The sequence below is a fragment of the Pan troglodytes genome, chromosome 2 (assembly GCF_028858775.2).
Source record: "Pan troglodytes isolate AG18354 chromosome 2, NHGRI_mPanTro3-v2.0_pri, whole genome shotgun sequence".
NCBI lineage: Eukaryota > Metazoa > Chordata > Mammalia > Primates > Hominidae > Pan > Pan troglodytes.
In genome coordinates, this window is record NC_086015.1 from 41,454,182 (window position 1) to 41,471,804 (window position 17,623).

Sequence of the window (17,623 nt, forward strand, 5' to 3'; positions counted from 1 at the left end):
CTTATCTCCGGGAACCCGAGCGCCCCGTGCGCGGCGGGGAGGGGGCAGTTCGGGGCGCCCCGGCGGGTCCCAGGGGCTGACTCCCGCCCGGGAAGTGCGCGCAGGGCTCACGGCCCGCAGGGGGCGCTGCCGCGCCGTCCAGCCGCCGCCGCCCGGGCCGCCCACCTCGCGGGCGCGCCCCTCCGCAGACCAGCGCCGCCCGGCCCGGGACCTGCTCGCGCAGACTTCTCGGGCGGACTGAGGACGCCGCCGCTCGGGGCCGCCCCTGTGCTCGCCTTCAGCGCCCGCTCAGCCCGCCGTCCGCGCCCCGGTGGCGGGCCCGACGCCCGCATTCCGCCCGTGTCCAGGCGCAGAGCTCCCGCCCCGGGGAGCTTCCTGGCCGTCGGCGGACCCCACGGCCCGCGCGCTCGGCGCCCTGCTCGCCGGGCAGAGGGGAAGGCGGCGGCCGGCTGGGGATGGGCGGCCCGGCTGCGCCGAGGGGCGCCGGGAGGCTCCGCGCGCTGCTGCTGGCGCTGGTGGTCGCGGGGATCCCCGCGGGCGCCTACAACCTCGACTCGCAGCGCCCCGTGCACTTCCAGGGCCCCGCTGACTCGTTCTTCGGCTACGCAGTTCTGGAGCATTTCCACGACAACACGCGCTGGTGAGTGCCCGCCCGACTCCGCGACCCTGGCCCGCGCGGCCACCGCCCCGGCCCCCAGGCCAGCGCCGCCGCCGCCTTTCCGGTCTCTTCCACGCCGCCGTCCCGAGGGGGCGATTTAAATGTCTCCGTTGCGCGCGGCTCGGCCGCCGGGGGACGGCGGGAGAAGGGAGGACGCCGTCCGGGGCCCGCTAAGGTCGGGGTCGGCGCCTGGAGGCGGGCGGGGGCGTCCGGGTGCCTCCCCGGGGTCCCAGCCCAGAGCGTGGGGGGAGAGCCGCTAGAGTTGTCTCCTCCGCCGCCCAGCTAGACTCGGCTTCACTCTCTGAATCGAAAAGTAACTTGGCTCCTCTGCCTCCGGGCGGCCGCCGCTGGCCCGGCGAGCCTCCTGAACCTCGCAGGGCCTGGAGGAGTCGGGGCACTGGAGCTGCACCCCTCCCCGGTTTTGGGGAACCCCTGAGGAAGGAGTATAGCCTCTCCAGCGCCGCTGCGCGGGGTGGGGCTCCCCAGGGGCAGGGTGTCTGGGATCCATTGGGGCGCACTGGAGCCCAGAGCCCCCGCCCCTCCCCCCCCCAGCCCCTACAAGACCCTGGGTGGAAGTGGAGCGGAGAAGCTCCTAGGATATAGGGAAGAGGAAGGTGAGGGAGCACTTCCCAGTGACACCGCCGGTGGGGCAGGTAGGTATCTCTTGGGGCAGCCTGAGTCTCCTCTCATATGGGCCATTCGACCCGGAGACCTTCACCAGAAGCCTTAAGAGAGAGACGTGTTTCTATAGTGGCCAAGGGGTCCAGTTGTCCCCTGAGTCCGGAGGGGTGGGCCTAAGAAGGGGGCAGCTCTCCCCCATTAAGCACCATAAGCCGAGTGGTACAGAGCTTGTGCCCAACCCCAGCAGAGAAGCACTAAGGGGGGGGGGGTTGGTGCCCTCCTTGGCCACATCCTCTGGACCAGAGGGTATAAACAGCCACACAGTGGTCACTTCTTGATAGGAGAGAGAGTTAGGCTGCGGGAAGTTCCCCCGTTCAAGGTCGTGCCTCATGGGGGCCCAGGTGACAGCCAGGCCGGGGTTGATTTTATTGTGTATTCACCAGCCTGAGCGTCCTTAGGGGTGGCAGGCAGGGAGGTCGAGGTCACTGATGCTGGTGCTCTCAGCATGTAGTTATGCAGGAGAGTCACTGCTCTGTATTGGACAGAGGCTGATGGAAAAGGGTGGTTTGTGGATCGCAGTACTCAAGCATTCCTGGAAAAGGGGACTCTGAGACCAGCCCACTAAGAATCATGCTGTTCAGGAGATCAGCCTTCAAGAGAACCAGTTTTCAAAGCCCTCACATAGCTCTCGCCCAGCTCCACATCTCCCTCTCTCACTTACTCCAGTTGCTGGGTATAAGACCGAGTGTCTGTTCTTACACTTGTCAAATTCCCCTTTTAAAGCAGAGCAGGCTGAACATTTTTCTGTGTCCTGCAGACTCAGGGTCTGAGGTTGAAGAACACATCCCAGATCCCCACACTAGGCACCAGGCACGCGGGAAGCACTGTCAAAAATGGGAGGGCTGCTGTGGACAGCGGGCTGCTGAGAAAGGGCGGGCAGCTGAGCAGGCAGCCAAGCCAGCCGGAGCGTTGTGTGTGATCTGCAGGCTGAGGCTGGCTCAACTGCCTTGGAGCTCTTTGACAGCTAGAGGGAGAGAGGCCAGGCCACTGTCACTGTGGATTTGCATGGGCCACAGGTCAAAGCCACACTGCCTGGGAAAGGAATGGGTAGAGACGAGAGCAGATCTGACAGAGAAAAGGTGTTCAGCCTACTTTGATTTAAAACGGGGATGAAGAAAAGCTGTGTGACATGAGCAGATTTGGCCAGTGTGGGAAAAGACAGTCTGGCCTTCAACTTGGTACCCAGGGTAAATGGTAGGGAGTGGGTGTGGAGCAGTAATGCTGTGCATATCCTTGTTGCCAGTTGAGATGTGGGACTGGTATTTCAGGGGTCCATGGGAACCCATGTATCTGGGCTGCTGGGCTCAAAAGTGCCCTCTCTTGTTCTGATACAAGCTGGCTACTCTTTGTATTGGAGTGCTTGTCCCCGTAGCTGTTCAGGCACCAACTTAACTCTACTGAAATCTTTTTAAAATAGTGCTTCTTTTTCCTCCCTCACCCACCATACTGACTGAATTTTTTCTTAGATTGTGTTCTCCCCTTGATTTCTGTTCTCATGCTGTTGTTTTCAAGTATTTTCCTCCCCATCCTTTTTTCTCTTTCCCTTTTTCCCAGTATTCTTTGTCTTAGACCTTGGATGTATTTTTTGCTGTATGTATGCTTGAATGTATTTTTTACCCAGGCTTGGTAAACTATGGCCTTTGGAGCAAGTGACTTCCAACATCTTCTTTCTCCTTTTTCTTTCCTCTAGAGGCGAGACTTACTGTGCAAGGCTGCTGAAACTTAAGCCAAAGGATTCTTGCTTGCATAGGCCCCTATTAATGCCTTGTCCCCAATTTTATAATTTTATGTTAATTTTCTTAAAGTTAGTCACCCTAAATTTGTAAGATCAGGTCCTGTGAATTCTGGATCTGTCCTAAGTCTGTACCTTAACTTCAACTGTGGGGTTGGTTGATTGACTTGGTAACTGATTATTGGTCGCTTACTCCTAAGCAGTACCTGAGCCCTGGATCTTCTAGTCCTGCTTGAGGGACATGTCAGTCATTTTCAATTATTCGTGATTGCAAACAGCAGCAGGGGTAAACAACCTTTAACGAAACCCTTGAGGACAATCTTAATTATTTCCTTGGAATAAATTCCTGGGCTTAGAATTGCTGGGTCAGAGAGGATGGAAGCTTCAAGGCATTCTTTATGTATTACCAAAGTGCCAGTGAAGTGTGTGTACTTTAGAAAAATACATTAATTTATTCAGACACTGGAGGCTTGGGAGTAGTTTTGCAAAGGGCTGCTCTAGTGCACTGAAAGAGTATAGAACCTACATGGGGGTGACTTAAAAGGATCACAAATACTCGTCAAAATGAGTGAGGAAGGTAAAATATAGACATGAAAGGGAAAAGCAGTATAGCAAAACTTTGAAAGGAAAAGGACATGTTAATTAAGCCTTGTATCTTACGTCTCTCTTCTCGAAGAAATTATTCTTTGTTACTTAATTCAATATTTTGCAGTCTAAGATATTTGCTTCATGCTAATTAACTACCTGTTTTACAGGTGAAAAGATGTGTTGTCTCTAGGGAAAGGGAGGGAGAAGAATGTGCTGGAAGTGGTAGGGGGAGAGCACAGACCCCAAAGTCAGCATGGACTCTGCAGACGGCAGAGCAGAGCGTTCCCATGTTGAGGCACCTGCGGGTGTACATCTCAGAGCATGTGAATGTGCTCTGTTGGTGGAACTAGCACTTCTCTAATCCCATAACTGAGCATTTCTCTCAATTATTTTGTAGACCAAAATTGTCACTAATCAGAGGATCCTAGATCCCTGTGTAAGTGTGGGGGTGATCTTGCTTTTCCCAGCCCTGGTGACTGAACCCAGCTCTGTAGCCATATCACACTGAGCACAGAGCCCCAGACCCAGCTCCTCTCAGAGTACTTGCTTGAGTGGTCCCGCTGTCACTGTGCTCTGGGCAGTGAGAACTGTCCCCATGGCTAGATGGACCAGAATATCCTGGACAATGTTCCAGTTGACGTTTGTATCAGCTAGGATACAAACATGCAAGGGACTCAATTTTCTTTTTTTCTAATAACACCCAGAGTGTCTGCCTGCCCAGAGCCAGCTTCCTCTCCTATAGCTCCCACTCCCTGAGTCTTCTGGCGTCCTTTGAACAACAACAGTAAGTGCCAGGGAACATGGACAAAGCCGATTTCTGTCCCCTTCCTTTAGACATGGACCAGTTACTCAGCTGCAGGGCTGACAACTGTAACACCCTGTGATATAAATAAATGCGGCCTGGCTGGCGTGCAGCCTCCAGAGCGGACGTCTTTCACACCCCACCCCGTCCCCTCCTCCTTCTCTGCCCCAGACGCCCTGGAGTCCAAAGTGGTTGGGTGCACTGGCTTCCTTTCTGGAGACGTGCTTCCTGCTCCCTCTCCTGGGACACATCAAGACGGCTGTGCTTAGGCACAGAGCGAGTGCTCGGAAATGGAAGATGTGCTGGGCTTTTTGCTTTGTTAAGGTTGTCAGAGTGTTGTTCAGTGAGGAATAGGAGGCAATTCCAAGCCAAGGAGAACATATCCTTGATTTGCATGAAGGTTGAGAATTAAAAGAACAAGCTAGATAGTTCTGGTGAGCTGTCTGATGTAGTCACCACTAGCCAGATATATTGGTATGTAAATTAACTAAAAATAAAATTTAAAATGCAGCTTCTCAGTTGCACTTGCCACATTTCAAGTACTCAGTAGCCACATGGGGCTAGTAGCTACTGCATTGGACACAACACAGAGAGAACATTTTCGTCATCACGGAAAGTTCTACTGGGCAGTGTGGGTTTAGAGCAATGATGTAAGTCTTAAAGGGCTAGACAAGGATCAAAAGGAGAGGTAAGAAAAAGAAAAAGAAAAAAATCAACCCATAGCATATGTGAGTACTAAAACTGAAACAGGTGCTTACATCTAACTAAAAATTATTGCCTGCTGAAGAGGTTGAATTATCTTTCTGCTCATAAAACACCGCAGGGCCTGATCTATATTTAGGGCTGGGGGTTCAACAATGAAAACTTTTTGCTCACAATCTGACAGGTGAGAAAATTGTGGGGTTCTAGTTGTGTGTCTCAAATGAAATTTAAGATCTAGGCTCTGATGGGGGAGAGGCTTGTCCTCAGGCAGGCATGAGTTGTTCAGAGGGGCAGAAGAGAAACTCCTGTGAAGGGAAAACATTTAGAAGGGGAGCCCTGGGATCATAGGACCTGCTGCCCCTGGCCCTGCCCGTCTTGCTGAGTAAACACCCAGAAATGGTGGTGGGAGCCCTGCCTTCTCATAACCTCAGTGGTGAGCATCTTTGCAGAGTTCCTCTGTCCTGTGCCAGACTCTAGGGGAAGGTGTAGGTCCGCTTCCTCGTTTGAATTTTTCTAGGGAAATGGCATTTTCAGACATTGTTCCTGGTCCTCACTCACCCTACAGAGCCTGCTTTCTCAAGCTCTCAAGAAGGAACAACACATATATGAGGCCTGAGTTCCAAGGGGATCCAAAAAGCATCTTCTCGGGGTTTCTGGGAAATTTCTCTGAAGATCTGGAGAAGCTGGCAAGGGTGCTGTTTTCTGAGCTAGTGCTGAATGCTGGCTGGGGGCAGAGACAGCTGTCTTGCCCAGTGGAGAACCTTCCAGGGCAAGAAGACAGTCTTGTCTCAACCAGTCATTAACGGCCCTGAGTGTGAGAGTGTGAAGGGCCGGGCCCCAGCCAGCTCTGATTCCCTGGTGACATGCTGCTGTTCAGGAAATGGTCTCCTGATAACTTCTATTGTGATTTGTTCAGGGAAAATGTTGTTTTTACATTTGTTAAAAGCAGCCATGGTGTTCTCTGAAATTCCTTGCTTTCAAGGGGTTGCATGTAATTTTAACAACCAAAATGAATTTCGTCAGATAGTATCTACAAGAAGTCAGATGCTTTCACAGGCATGATATTCTTTAGTTGAGTCTTTGTAACATCCTGGTGAGTGGTTTCCAGTTTGCTATTTGGGGAACTGAGGCTTACAGAGTTACACGCCTTGTTCAAGGCCCACCCCAGCCTGAGAGATCAATGCACGTTCACTGGGGGCTTGTGTCAGTTTGCATCCTTTAGGAAGCAGATGCTAGGACAGAGATAGGAGTGTGAGAGAATTGTTGGGGGCGGGTATTGCCTGTGAAAGAGAAATGGGGAAGTTGAATGGGACAGAGAGAGCCTCTGACTCTATGCAGATCTGATTAAAGTCTCAGTCAACTCAACAGAGATCACTGGGCAGAAATAGCTGTCCTCTGCCAGGGTCAGGCATTGGCTGGAGCTGTCTGGGAAGAGCACAGCCTCAGCTGGAATCCTGCAGCAGATCCCAAGAAAGCTGCAGCTGGAGGCTGTCAGCTGACGTTCCGCCTTGCAGCTGAACAGCATGAAGTGACCCACACCTCTGTGGCTGCCCTGGAGCCTGCCACGCGTGAATCACTGTGTTGGGAGGGTGTGAGATGTGCTCCTTGGCCTGCAGTGTGGCTGGGGGTCATCTTTGCTCATACCTCTGTAATCAGTGTGTGGAGCGTCAGGACTGACAGTAGGGCCATTGGGACTGGCCCAGAAACAGAATCCCGAGCAATCTTGCCACCAGCTGACTCACAAGGTGCCTCTTTCTGATGTCAGAGAAGTCACAGGTGGTGGATTTCAGAAGAAAGGAGCTCTGCTTTACGCTGAGCCACTGAGTTCTCTGAACTGCAAATCCTTTTAGCCAAGTGGATTTGGTGATCAACTAAAGCAGAATAAAATGTTTTATCCCAACCTTCCTTTTTGCCAGAGGGAGTCCTAGGAAGCCGATGTAAGTCCAAGATTGGGAAAAATCTACAGTCTTTGAAACCACGGGCTCACTTGGTCCACCAATGTCTGTTCTGAGCAAAAAGGACTTCTGTGTTGAGTTTAAATTAGCAACAGTAGCAACAATAACACCAAAAGCAGCAACAGTGTATCTGAATATTCAGTAGATGTCAAGTGCTATCTACATTGGTACTCATACCAGCTCATTTAATGTTCCCAACAGTCCTTTCAGCTGGTAGCCATTTGGGCTGCCATAACAAACTGTTATAGGTTGGGTTGCTTGTAAATGACAGAATTTATTTCTCACAGATCTAGAGCCTTGGAAGTCCAAGATCAGGGCCCCAGCAGATTTGCTGTCTGGTAAGCACCTGTTTCTTGGTTCATAGATAGTGGTGTTCTCACTCTAAGCTCACACAGTGAAAGGGATGAGGGAGCTCTCTGGGGCCACATTTATAAGGGCACTAACTCATTCATAGGTTATATCCTCATGACCTAATCACCTCCCAAAGTCCCCACCTCCAAATAACATTACCTTGGGGTGAAGATTTCAACATATACATTTTGAGGGAACACAAGCATTCAGTCTGTAGCAGCTGGCTATCATTTTATCCCCATTCATGGAGGGGAAGCTGAGGCACAGAGGCATTATTGGCCAAGTTACATGGCTAATGAGTTGTCGAGCACAGGCCTGTGCCTTTGCCCACCCAGGCTGACTGCCTGTCAGGAAGTCAAGAATCCGAGTTTGGGGGCTTCAGGGTGCTCAAACATCTGTCTTGTGAAGTTCTGTTCTGCCTGCTTTCCTGGAAAAGTTATTGAATTGCAATAGCAGTAGCTTCTCTGCGGCACCCTTTGGGGATGCTTATTCATGACCCACTGGCTACTCTTGGGGAGATGCTAGGGTTCTGTTTTCTGGAGATGTTTGATCATTGAGTGAACAGGGACCCAATGATTCTGCCGGGGACATTTGAAGGGCCTCCTCTCACACCAAGGCTGTCTAGCATTAAGACAGAAGTGTCCCAGGAAAGATGGAGTACTCTGCAATATTCTATGTATCCCCCTAACCTCCTGGGGCTGCTTTGTTACTATTCCCCCATCCACTCTGAGTTCTACTGGCTCCCACCACTTATTTAGGAAGCTCTGAATTGGGGAAGGTAGCCATGGTGGCCAGTGTTTCAGAATCACTCCTGGGTTTGTAACTTTATTAAAGAAACCCATACAGAGTCAAACTTTCTGCACCAGTGACCAACAATATGTGAGAGGATGATTTGCATCCTCAAATATTTGAACACTTAATAAAAGGCATGAATGGGCACAAAAAATTAGAAAGAATGAGTAAGAATGAGTAAGAACTAGTATTTGATAGCACAACAAGATGACTATAGTCAACAATAATTTGATTGTAGTTTAAAAATAACTAAAAGAGTATAATTGGATCACTTGTAACATAAAGGATAAACGCTTCAGGTGATGGATACCCCATTTACCCTGCTGTGGTTATTACATATTACATGCCTGTAACAAAATATCTCATGTATCTCATAAATATGTACCTACTGTGTGCCCAAATCTTTTTTTTTTTTTTTTTTTTTGAGATGGAATCTTGCTCTGTCACCCAGGCTGGAGTGCAGTGGTGCGATCTCGGCTCACTGCGAGCTCCACCTTCTGGGTTCATGCCATTCTCCTGCCTCAGCCTCCCGAGTAGCTGGGACTACAGGTGCCCGCCACCACACCCGGCTAATTTTTTGTATTTTTAGTAGAGAGTGGGTTTCACCGTGTTGGGCAGAATAGTCTCGATCTCCTGACCTCGTGATCTGCCCACTTGGGCCTCCCAAAGTGCTGGGATTACAGGCGTGAGCCACTGCACCCGGACTATGTGCCCAAATTTTTAAGAAAAATAAAAAATCACAGAACAAATTTCCTCCATCTTAGCTGATCTCTTGGTGTGTTAAGGCCACCTGGGAGATGGCCTTTCCTACCCCTTCCTATCTAGTGTCCAAGTGCTGTGATGTATGTGGATCCCAGAGTAAACTTGGTGTTGTGCAGTACACACCAGTAGGCAGCATTGCAGAGGGTCTTGGCACCTCTTTTGCACCAGGATGGGTCCTGGAGGGTGGATGTTCCAGATTCAGCTGAGTAGTGTTCCTGTCTCTACCTTCATTGAATCCCTGGTTCCACAGCAACAACCAGATCCAGGATTTTTGTGCCATAAAAGGGGGCACCGCTGAGATGCACAAGTGCCTGGTGGTCAAGAGAGTGGGCTCCAGCATTAGCCCTGCCCCCAGCCTGCCTTACTCAGCTCTCTGCTTAGGAGCTGTGTGATCTTGACCAATTACTTCAGCTGTTTGAACCTCAGTTTCCTTTTCTGTAAAGAGTAATAAGGGTACATCCCTCATTAGGTTGATGGGGGCATTAAATGAGATGATATCTGCAAAGCCCAGAGCACAACACGGCACACAGTTAAGCCCTTGATAGATGCTGGTAGTTATTTCTCTTGTTACTTGATCTGATTTATGAAACCAATGGTCTTTTTCATCCTGACTTGAGATGCTGAGTTTTCTTTCAGTATTTTTGTTGATTCATTCATTTATTCATCAGACTTTGAGTGTTGACACTCAACACTGAAATGAATGAGATATTCTAACATAGACACACTCTTCATTATGTGTGGCCTCTAACATTTTCGTTATGCTCTACATAAATCTGCATTTTTGTGCATTCATTTACACCCTGTCTGCTTCCAAAAAGGATCTGAGATGGCTACTTTAAATGGAGATCTTTGGGATTGTAAATCCTAGAATTTTGCCTGCCTGTTTCTTCTCTGTGCTCTTGGAAAGCCAAGGAGCAGATGGGAGGCCACCCTTGTTATGGGGAGCTCCAGCTCCCACCCCAGGCTCCAGATAAGTCTGGGAGGTAGATCTACAGTTCCAAGGTGGGATACTTTTTAAAAAAGTAAATGTAAATGTATTGCCATATTTCTCTTGAAAAAAAATTATCACAAGAAACCAACAAGAAGATATCAAGGCTTTTTCTTAGATCTGCCAGAAGTCTGTAATTTGCTGTACCCCTTGGATTTTAGTGTTCACTTGCTGCTTTCAGATGTGGAAGGAAAACCTCAGTCCTTTTGCCTTGCCTCCTTCTCCAGTTGCCTCCCCTCAGTGTGTCTGCCAAGACCTGAGCCCCAGGCCAGGGCAGCAGCCTCTGACCTTTCACTCCCTAACACACAAGCTGGGGACCAATGTCACTCCAAGGTTGGACCCTACCCCCGTGCCTCTGCTTTTCCCAGTTGGGCATGGACTCCACCAATTTCATTCTCTGACTTAGCGTTATGTGGTGTGGATTGCACTACTCTCCCTCCATTTACTGTAACCTAGGCTCTCCAGGATAAAAATTATTATTGCCAACCTTTTATGAATACTTTCTATATGCCAGAACCACTGTGTTCATAGTTCCCTTTATGCAGAGCAGGCTACCACTCCTGAAGCACAGAGAAGCCAAGTCACTTGCCCAAGGTTACCCAGCAAGTAAGTAAATTACAGAGTTGTGCTTTGAACCAAGGTGGGACTGATTTAGTGCTAAACTGACTGTTCTCAGGGTTAGCCATGCTGCCCTCCCTACCTCCACCTCCATCAAGGCCCTGTCCAAGGTATCAGGTTTCTAAGGAAAAAGGAGAAGGGCCCTGAAAGGAAAAGGGCTTCTTCGGAGAGCATTTGTGTCTGCTCTTGGCCTTGCAGATAAAATACCATAATCTACTTTTGCAAGTCAGGCCATCCTGGGGTGCATGGTCCCCTAAACACTTTCATCTGCCTTTTCCTTTTGTGCCTCATCACTGCCTTGGGAGGGGGATCATGCATTTGTTATTATCCTTGTTTTACAGAAAAGGAAAGGAAGGGTCAGAGTGGCCAGGGGACTTGTCTAAAGTCACATAGCTGTAGCTGGCACACTCCTGGGTGTGACTTCGGATACACTCTTCAGGGCTTATTCTACTACTCCACCATGCCTGTCCCATCTCAGGGCCCTCAGTAAAAGTCTGTGGTCCTGGTTGGTGATGAGATTCCTTTGAGGGAGGGAAAGGAGACCAGGTAGCTAGAGGAGCCATAGCAATAGTTGTCAGCTGCATAGTTGGATAATTGGTTTGGACTTAGCGGGAATTAGTGGGCGATGGAGTTACCACGGTCCAGATTCTGTCAGAAGTGGCATGCTTTAGCTTGATGATGTATCTGTTTTCTATCACCACAATATTGCTGCATCCCTAACAAACCACCCCAAAACTTAGTGGCTTAAATCAACCACCACCTGTAGCTTATTCTCTGGTTGGCAGCTTAGGTTGGGTTCAGCTGGGTGGTTCTTCTGTTCTCTGCAGGACTCACTCATGCATCTGTGGTCAACTTCTGGGTTAGCTGGTTGGCTGGCTGGCAAAGGATGGCTTCAGCTGGGAGGGCTTATTTTTGCTCCATGTGTATTTCATCCTCTCGCAGGCTAGCCTGGGCTTGTACACATGGTGGTTGGGTAGGGTACCAACAGAACAATCAGAGGCTTGCATGATTTCTTGAAGCCTAAGCTCAGAAGTCAAACCATGCCCCTCTGCCACATTCTTTTGGCCAATGTAAGTCACAGGTCCAGCCTACATCAAGAGGAGGCAGAAACACATTTCATCTCTTGACAAGAGAAGCTGCAAAGTCACACTGAAAAGAGCAGGGATACAGGAAGGATGGGGAATTGTGGCCACTTTGTAATATATTACTGGTGGTGAAAGCATCCCGGCTGTCCCTGAATTACTGTGACAGTCTGAATAAATTCCTGCCCAGCGCACCAGAAAAGGGAACAAGGTTCTATTAACCTAAATAGCAAACACAGAGAGAGGCTCTCTAAAAGAAAATGTTTACTCAGGAATAGGGCATTGCATTGGGAATACATGTGTCACAGTAATCTGCATGAATATTCAGGGAGGTAAAGGAAAACAAAGGCTTTTAAAGGAAAAATGAGGATTACTTAATTGTTTTGAGATAATTATCCTTGGATACAAGGATCAGTGAAGGGTGGCACCAGTTTGAGGTTGGACAGAGAGTTGCTAGGTAGATTTCCTCGCAGAAGGGGTGTGTGTGTGTGTGTGTGTGTGTGTGTGTAAGGTTGTGATGGCCTTTGTGCAAGATTGTGTTTTTGCAGATTTTTTTGTGCTAGTTCTTGTTATCGGTTGTTTATGCATGAAAACCTTTCCTTCATGGCCTCCCACAGCTCTATTTGTCAGGGTTTTTTTTTTTTTAAAAAAACATAAGTGACTCCATTTTGATTCTGACAACTTTTGCACTTCTAAGGATCTATGAGCTCTTGGGTGCTGCCAGGAGTTGGAACTGGGATGAGTTGAGTGTCAAGGTGTTTGGCCTACTACGGCCCAGCAGTCTAACATTTCTTTGAACACCTACTTTGTAGCAGGCACTATGATGGGTGCTTTATAAACATTCTTTTGCTTAAACCTTACAAGAAACCTTCTTAGGTACACTTTTATTCCTCCTGTTTTACAGAAGAGGAAAACTGAGGCTTGGAGTGTTTAAGACACTTGTCTAAGAGACACAGCTTGTCAGCAGTAGAGGCAGGACTTAAACCCTGTGTTACTGCCTGTGCTTCTTACACTTTATCACCATGCATAACTTTCCCATAAAGCTAGAAGCCAGGTAGAACTACTGGCTTAAAACCCTAGAAAGCAGTCAGTATCCACTGCTTAAACACTAGGAGCCTCAGTTTCCCCAAATATAAGAAGAGCTTATGAGGCCTTTCAGGTCCCATGGCTCCATTGGGCAAGCATTGGTCCCTAGTGAGTCCCCTCCCTCTGGAAATGAAGGGTTTGGTGTGGTCAGAGGTGGCTATCCTGGCACCAGCTCTTCCTTTACTCAAGCCTGGGCTGCTTTCTGCCCAGTAAGGGATGCGGACAATTCCTGGGGTTTCCCTGTGGTGGACACACAGTGAAGAATTTGACTCATGTAACCAAAACGTGGGTCCCTGGGGAAGCTTTGGCTTTGGGATCAAATGCCTGAAAGCAAACCTAATGGGTTTAAAGTTTTTAATCCCCAGTTGCTGTCCTTGATCTGGCTATAATTTTGCCTGTGGAATCGCTGCTGTGGTGTTTGTGGGGAGGGAGGGAATCTTTGAGACACTGTCAGTTCTCAGTCCTGCCCAGGGAGGCAGCTGCGGCTCAGTCCTTCTCTGTCACCCGCTCTCCAGAGAATTTACCTGCAGATTACCCTCAAAACATGAGACAGGTTCAGAGCGAGGTGGGCGGCTGGAATGGAGCCTTCACAGACAGCTTGACCACACACAGGGAGCTCAGGAAGCAGCTTTGTTGGAAAAATGCAGGTCATTTAAACTGCCACACCAGGAGGGGGTTTGGAGAGCCTGGAAAGAGCATGCCATTGGACACAGACACTCTGGGTTCAAATCCCAGCTCTGCCACTTACTGGTGGTGTGACCCAACATCTCTGAATGGAAAACACATGAGAGGCTGCCTGACAGGATGGCCATGAGCAAGAAAGCACCCTTGTGAGCATAACCAGTGTTGGTGCATGAACCGATGCACCCACACTGCTTATTAAGAGAGGCAAACCTCTGGTTAACACCATGACAGCAGTGTCAATGCTTTGGAAAAGCAAGGTGATTGAAGTTCACCTTTTGAGTCACCTGAGCCTGATGGGGAGGGGAAGGTCTTCTTTTCTCTTCCAAACCCCAGCATGCCCTTTGACATGATGGAGCTTTCACATCAGAGTTCTCACTTCAGAGCTGCCCTCAAAGGCTCACTGGGGCTTGCTCAGGTGGGGATTACATATGTGAGTAGCTGGCACCAGAGGGGGCACTGGGTACCTGTTGGTTCCCTTTTCCTCCTTTCAGGCTGATGTGGGGTGGGTAGAATAGGGCACGGGTGATGTATTTGACTACTGGGGTGCATGCTACAGCTTGGCATCTTAACATGAATAACCGTCTTAACCTCCTCTGGCCACCTGCTTCCCTATCTGTAAAATGGGGATAATATTAGTACCTCCCGTAGGGTTGCTGTGAAGAGTAAATTTGATCCTGCCCGTAATGAGCCTAACCCAGCACCTGCACACTCTATGTGCCTGCTACATGCTGGTTGCCCTAATTAGAAGTTTAGAGTCCTGCATTGATGAGAGGACCTAAAAGGCTTATGAGGCCAGGCATAGTGGCTCAGGCTTGTAATCCCAACACTTTGGGAGGCTGAGGCAGGTGGATCACCTGAGGTCAGAAGTTCAAGACCGGCCTTACCAATATGGTGAAACCCCATCTCTACCAAAAATATAAAAATTAGCGGGGCGTGGTGGCGTGTGCCTGTAGTACCCAGCTACTAGGGAGGCTGAGACAAGAGAATTGCTTGAACCCGGGAGGTGGAGGTTGCAGTGAGCGGAGATCGCCGCACTGCACTCCAGCCTGGGTAACAGAGCAAGACACTGTCTCAAAAAAAAAAAAAAAAAAAAGGGCCTTTGAGTTTGTGGCATCTTTAACTGGGGATGGGATAGGAGGAGAGCCTTGCTTCTCAAGGGCAATCTCTTCTACTGGCTCCAAATGAACATAATTATTTGTAATCAGTTTAGATAGTTACATAGTACTTCTCAAACTATTAATCACCTGGAGAGCTTGTTAAAATGCACTCTGATTTAATGGGCTGGGGCCTAAGATTCTGCATTTCCGACAAGTGCCAGGTGTTCCCCATGCTGCTGGTCTGAGGTCCACACTTGAAGTAGCAAGCAAAGCAGAGAAGTAGCTTGATGCTTTGTTGATGGCAGCCTGTTGGTGGGGACACTCAGGCCCTTTTATGTGGTAACCATAGCGGAAAGGAACATAGTCTTGTTGAGAGTACCAGGAGAGTTGGGGCGATGTTTGAAGTGGCTAGGATGTCTTTTTATAACTTAGCAGATGGCATCTTTTCAGTGGCTTGTTCTGAACTCTGGGCCATGGTAATCTCTGTATCCCTTGGGATCAGCCTGGTAAACAGCCAGCTGAATTAACTTCAGAAAAGACTCACTCATGGGCTGGCCTGCGGTAGTCTTGCTGGATGGTGGCCTAGGTACAGAGCAGTGCTGGGCTGCGGAGGAAGCCACGGTGTTCTGTAAACACATAGATACAAGCACATTCCCGTGTGCCACCTCGTGAGTGTCATGCGTGTGTGTGCATGCCCCCTTATCTCTAGCCTGATTTTCCATTGCACAGGATTTGGGAAAAACCTTTCATCTGACCAGCTGATCAGAAGTTTTGAACTGAAAGGTTGTTATCAGGGTTTGAATCAGCCATTGTTGTTAGAACCATTGAGTACCTTGGGCTTGGAAGGAAATAATAATTCAGCAGGTTCCTTTCCACTTTAGATTTTGGTGTAAACTTTGTCCCTGTCAGTCTTGGCTCTAGGCTGGAGGAAGCAGTGCCTGGGAATAAGCTCTCCAGGGTCCCCTCCTGCTTAGATAACCTATGAATCTGTGTCTGTGAATTTGGAGCCATGGCATTATCTGAAATTTCCAGGGTTCCAATGCCAGTTTGGGAGACACAGTGGAGGAAGAACCTGTTGTTTCTTGCAGCCATTTCCCTTCCCTTGGACGTGATGAATTCTCACTCTTGTGAATTTTTTTGTGATTTTTGTAAAATAAATTACAAGTGGCAATTAGTCACTGTGCTGATGTAAATTTGGAGTTGGTGGGAATTTTTGGACTCTGCTCTGTGGCCCTGGGGTTTTTGAGTGGAAGAGGTATTTTATGCTCCCCAGGTCTTAGAACCTGACCTGTGGAAAGGCTGAGGATGTTTCAGCAGTTTAGACAGGGCAAACTGCTAATTCTTCTCACCTGTGAAAACAGCTGGTCTTATGGAGCGCAATACGTGACTTACCCCAGTGGCTCTAAAGCTCAGCCGCCACAGCAAGGGGGAAAATTGATCCCTTAATGTGGCTTTCTTCTCACTGGAGTTTTGTTTTGTACGTCATTGTGCATTTGAGTTACAGCAGACAAGGGCCAGCCAAACTGCTCTTGTGTGGGTGAGGGAGGCGATGTGATCTGTTTGGGAAAGTGCTTGCTTTGATTTCCAAAGGGCTGTGGGTTCCAGCCCTGCTTCTGCTTGGGAATTCTGCATTTGTGCTGAGCAAACACCTGGGGAGGTGCATCCCAGGGCATTATTGAGGAGCCGCAGGGCAGCCTGGGTACCTGCACCATTGGGAGTCTTGCTTCTCTCACTCCCCAGCAGGGCATCTTCCTCATGGAATCAGATACAGACCCTCCAAGACTGACCTGGAAGGAGACACTCCAGTGAGGGGTGGGTCTCCCTGGCTCTTTGTACCCTCCAATTCTTCAGGTTCTAGGTGTTGAGCTCAGGGCAGTGGGAATTAAGATGGGACCCACACACATTCCCATGAACCTTAACACCATGTCTCTGAGCCAGGTTAGTGACGATGTCCTTTGTGATATCTGCCAGCCTTTGCTGGAGTCCCCTTTGAGGGCCTCAGACTTCTGTTGTATGATGTAGAGGCCTTGTTTGTCTGCCCCTTTGCCTAGCTGGAGTGTTGCAGGAGGAGCAGCAGCATTCCAAGACCAGGGTGCAGTGAATGACTGAGATCCCAAGATGAAGGTGGCTTTCAGGGCAGAGGGAAGGGAGCCTGGGTCAGCTTTCTACATCCCCAGGAAAGCTGTCCAGGGTCATCCTAACCTCTGCTAAACACCTTTTCCACAAATACATAATATGTAATGCACTCTATTCCAAGGCATGTGGGAGATGATCTATTTCATGATACAGAAGAAACCCTTGCAAGGTGAATTCCCTCTCTTTTCTAGGCTGCTGGAGATAAGGAACAACGCCTGTTCTCACTAAGAAGTGGCTTGGCATTTTCTACTCTTTAAACATCAGTGTGGATTTTGTTTGAAGTCTCATTGTCCGAGACCTTTTCCAAATGGCTCGTAGCTCAGCACAAACCGTGCCTGATTAGTGTTGTTTGGTATTCTTTGCTATAGATCTTCTGTTGACTGCTTTCTGGAAACAATGCATAAAACTGTAGGTCAGAATTATTTTTGTAACATCTGGAGGGGAGCTTACTGCCATTTCCCCCGTGTTCTGCACTCACACAGGCCCAAACCTGCCTCTTCTGTCTTCTGGGTGGGTCTTGCCCCTTTCCTGTAGCCGGGGGATGCTCCTGCTGGGGATGGCCCACCCTAGGCAGCTTTTCAGTTCAAGATGGAGGATACAGAGGTTCATTCTTGCTCCTGTTTGCATGCAAACTGTTCTATTTCTGTTTTGCAGTGGGAGAGAGGATATGGTTTATAATTCTGCACTGCTGCTATTTTTTTTCCTATTTGCCCCTAAATGTCCATGCTGTGTGTGTGGTGGGTGGTAGGAGGAGGAGAGGGAGACAGAAGAGAAATAGCCTTTCTAAATTTTCTATTTGTTACTGAAATGTAACACATCCAGGAAAGTGTCCATATCATATACAGTTATCACAAATTTGTATAATGTCACTGAGGTTGAATGACAACATTATCAGCACCCCCAGCAATT

General features: G+C 49.1%; 1 protein-coding gene across 5 annotated transcripts in view; it reads left to right on the forward strand.

Moving 5' to 3' along the window:
• The first annotated feature begins 221 nt into the window (after positions 1–221).
• ITGA9 (integrin subunit alpha 9) overlaps positions 222–17,623 on the forward strand; it is a 374,600-nt gene continuing 357,198 nt past the window's right edge. For 4 of the 5 annotated variants that reach the window (XM_054681668.2, XM_054681665.2, XM_054681666.2 and 1 more), the window contains exon 1: positions 325–640. In XM_054681668.2, the coding sequence (XP_054537643.1) occupies positions 456–640 (185 nt within the window). In that variant the 5' untranslated portion in view covers positions 325–455. Of the gene's footprint in view, positions 641–17,623 lie in introns of all 5 variants that reach the window. The other variant, XM_526172.9, reaches the window with a different exon arrangement.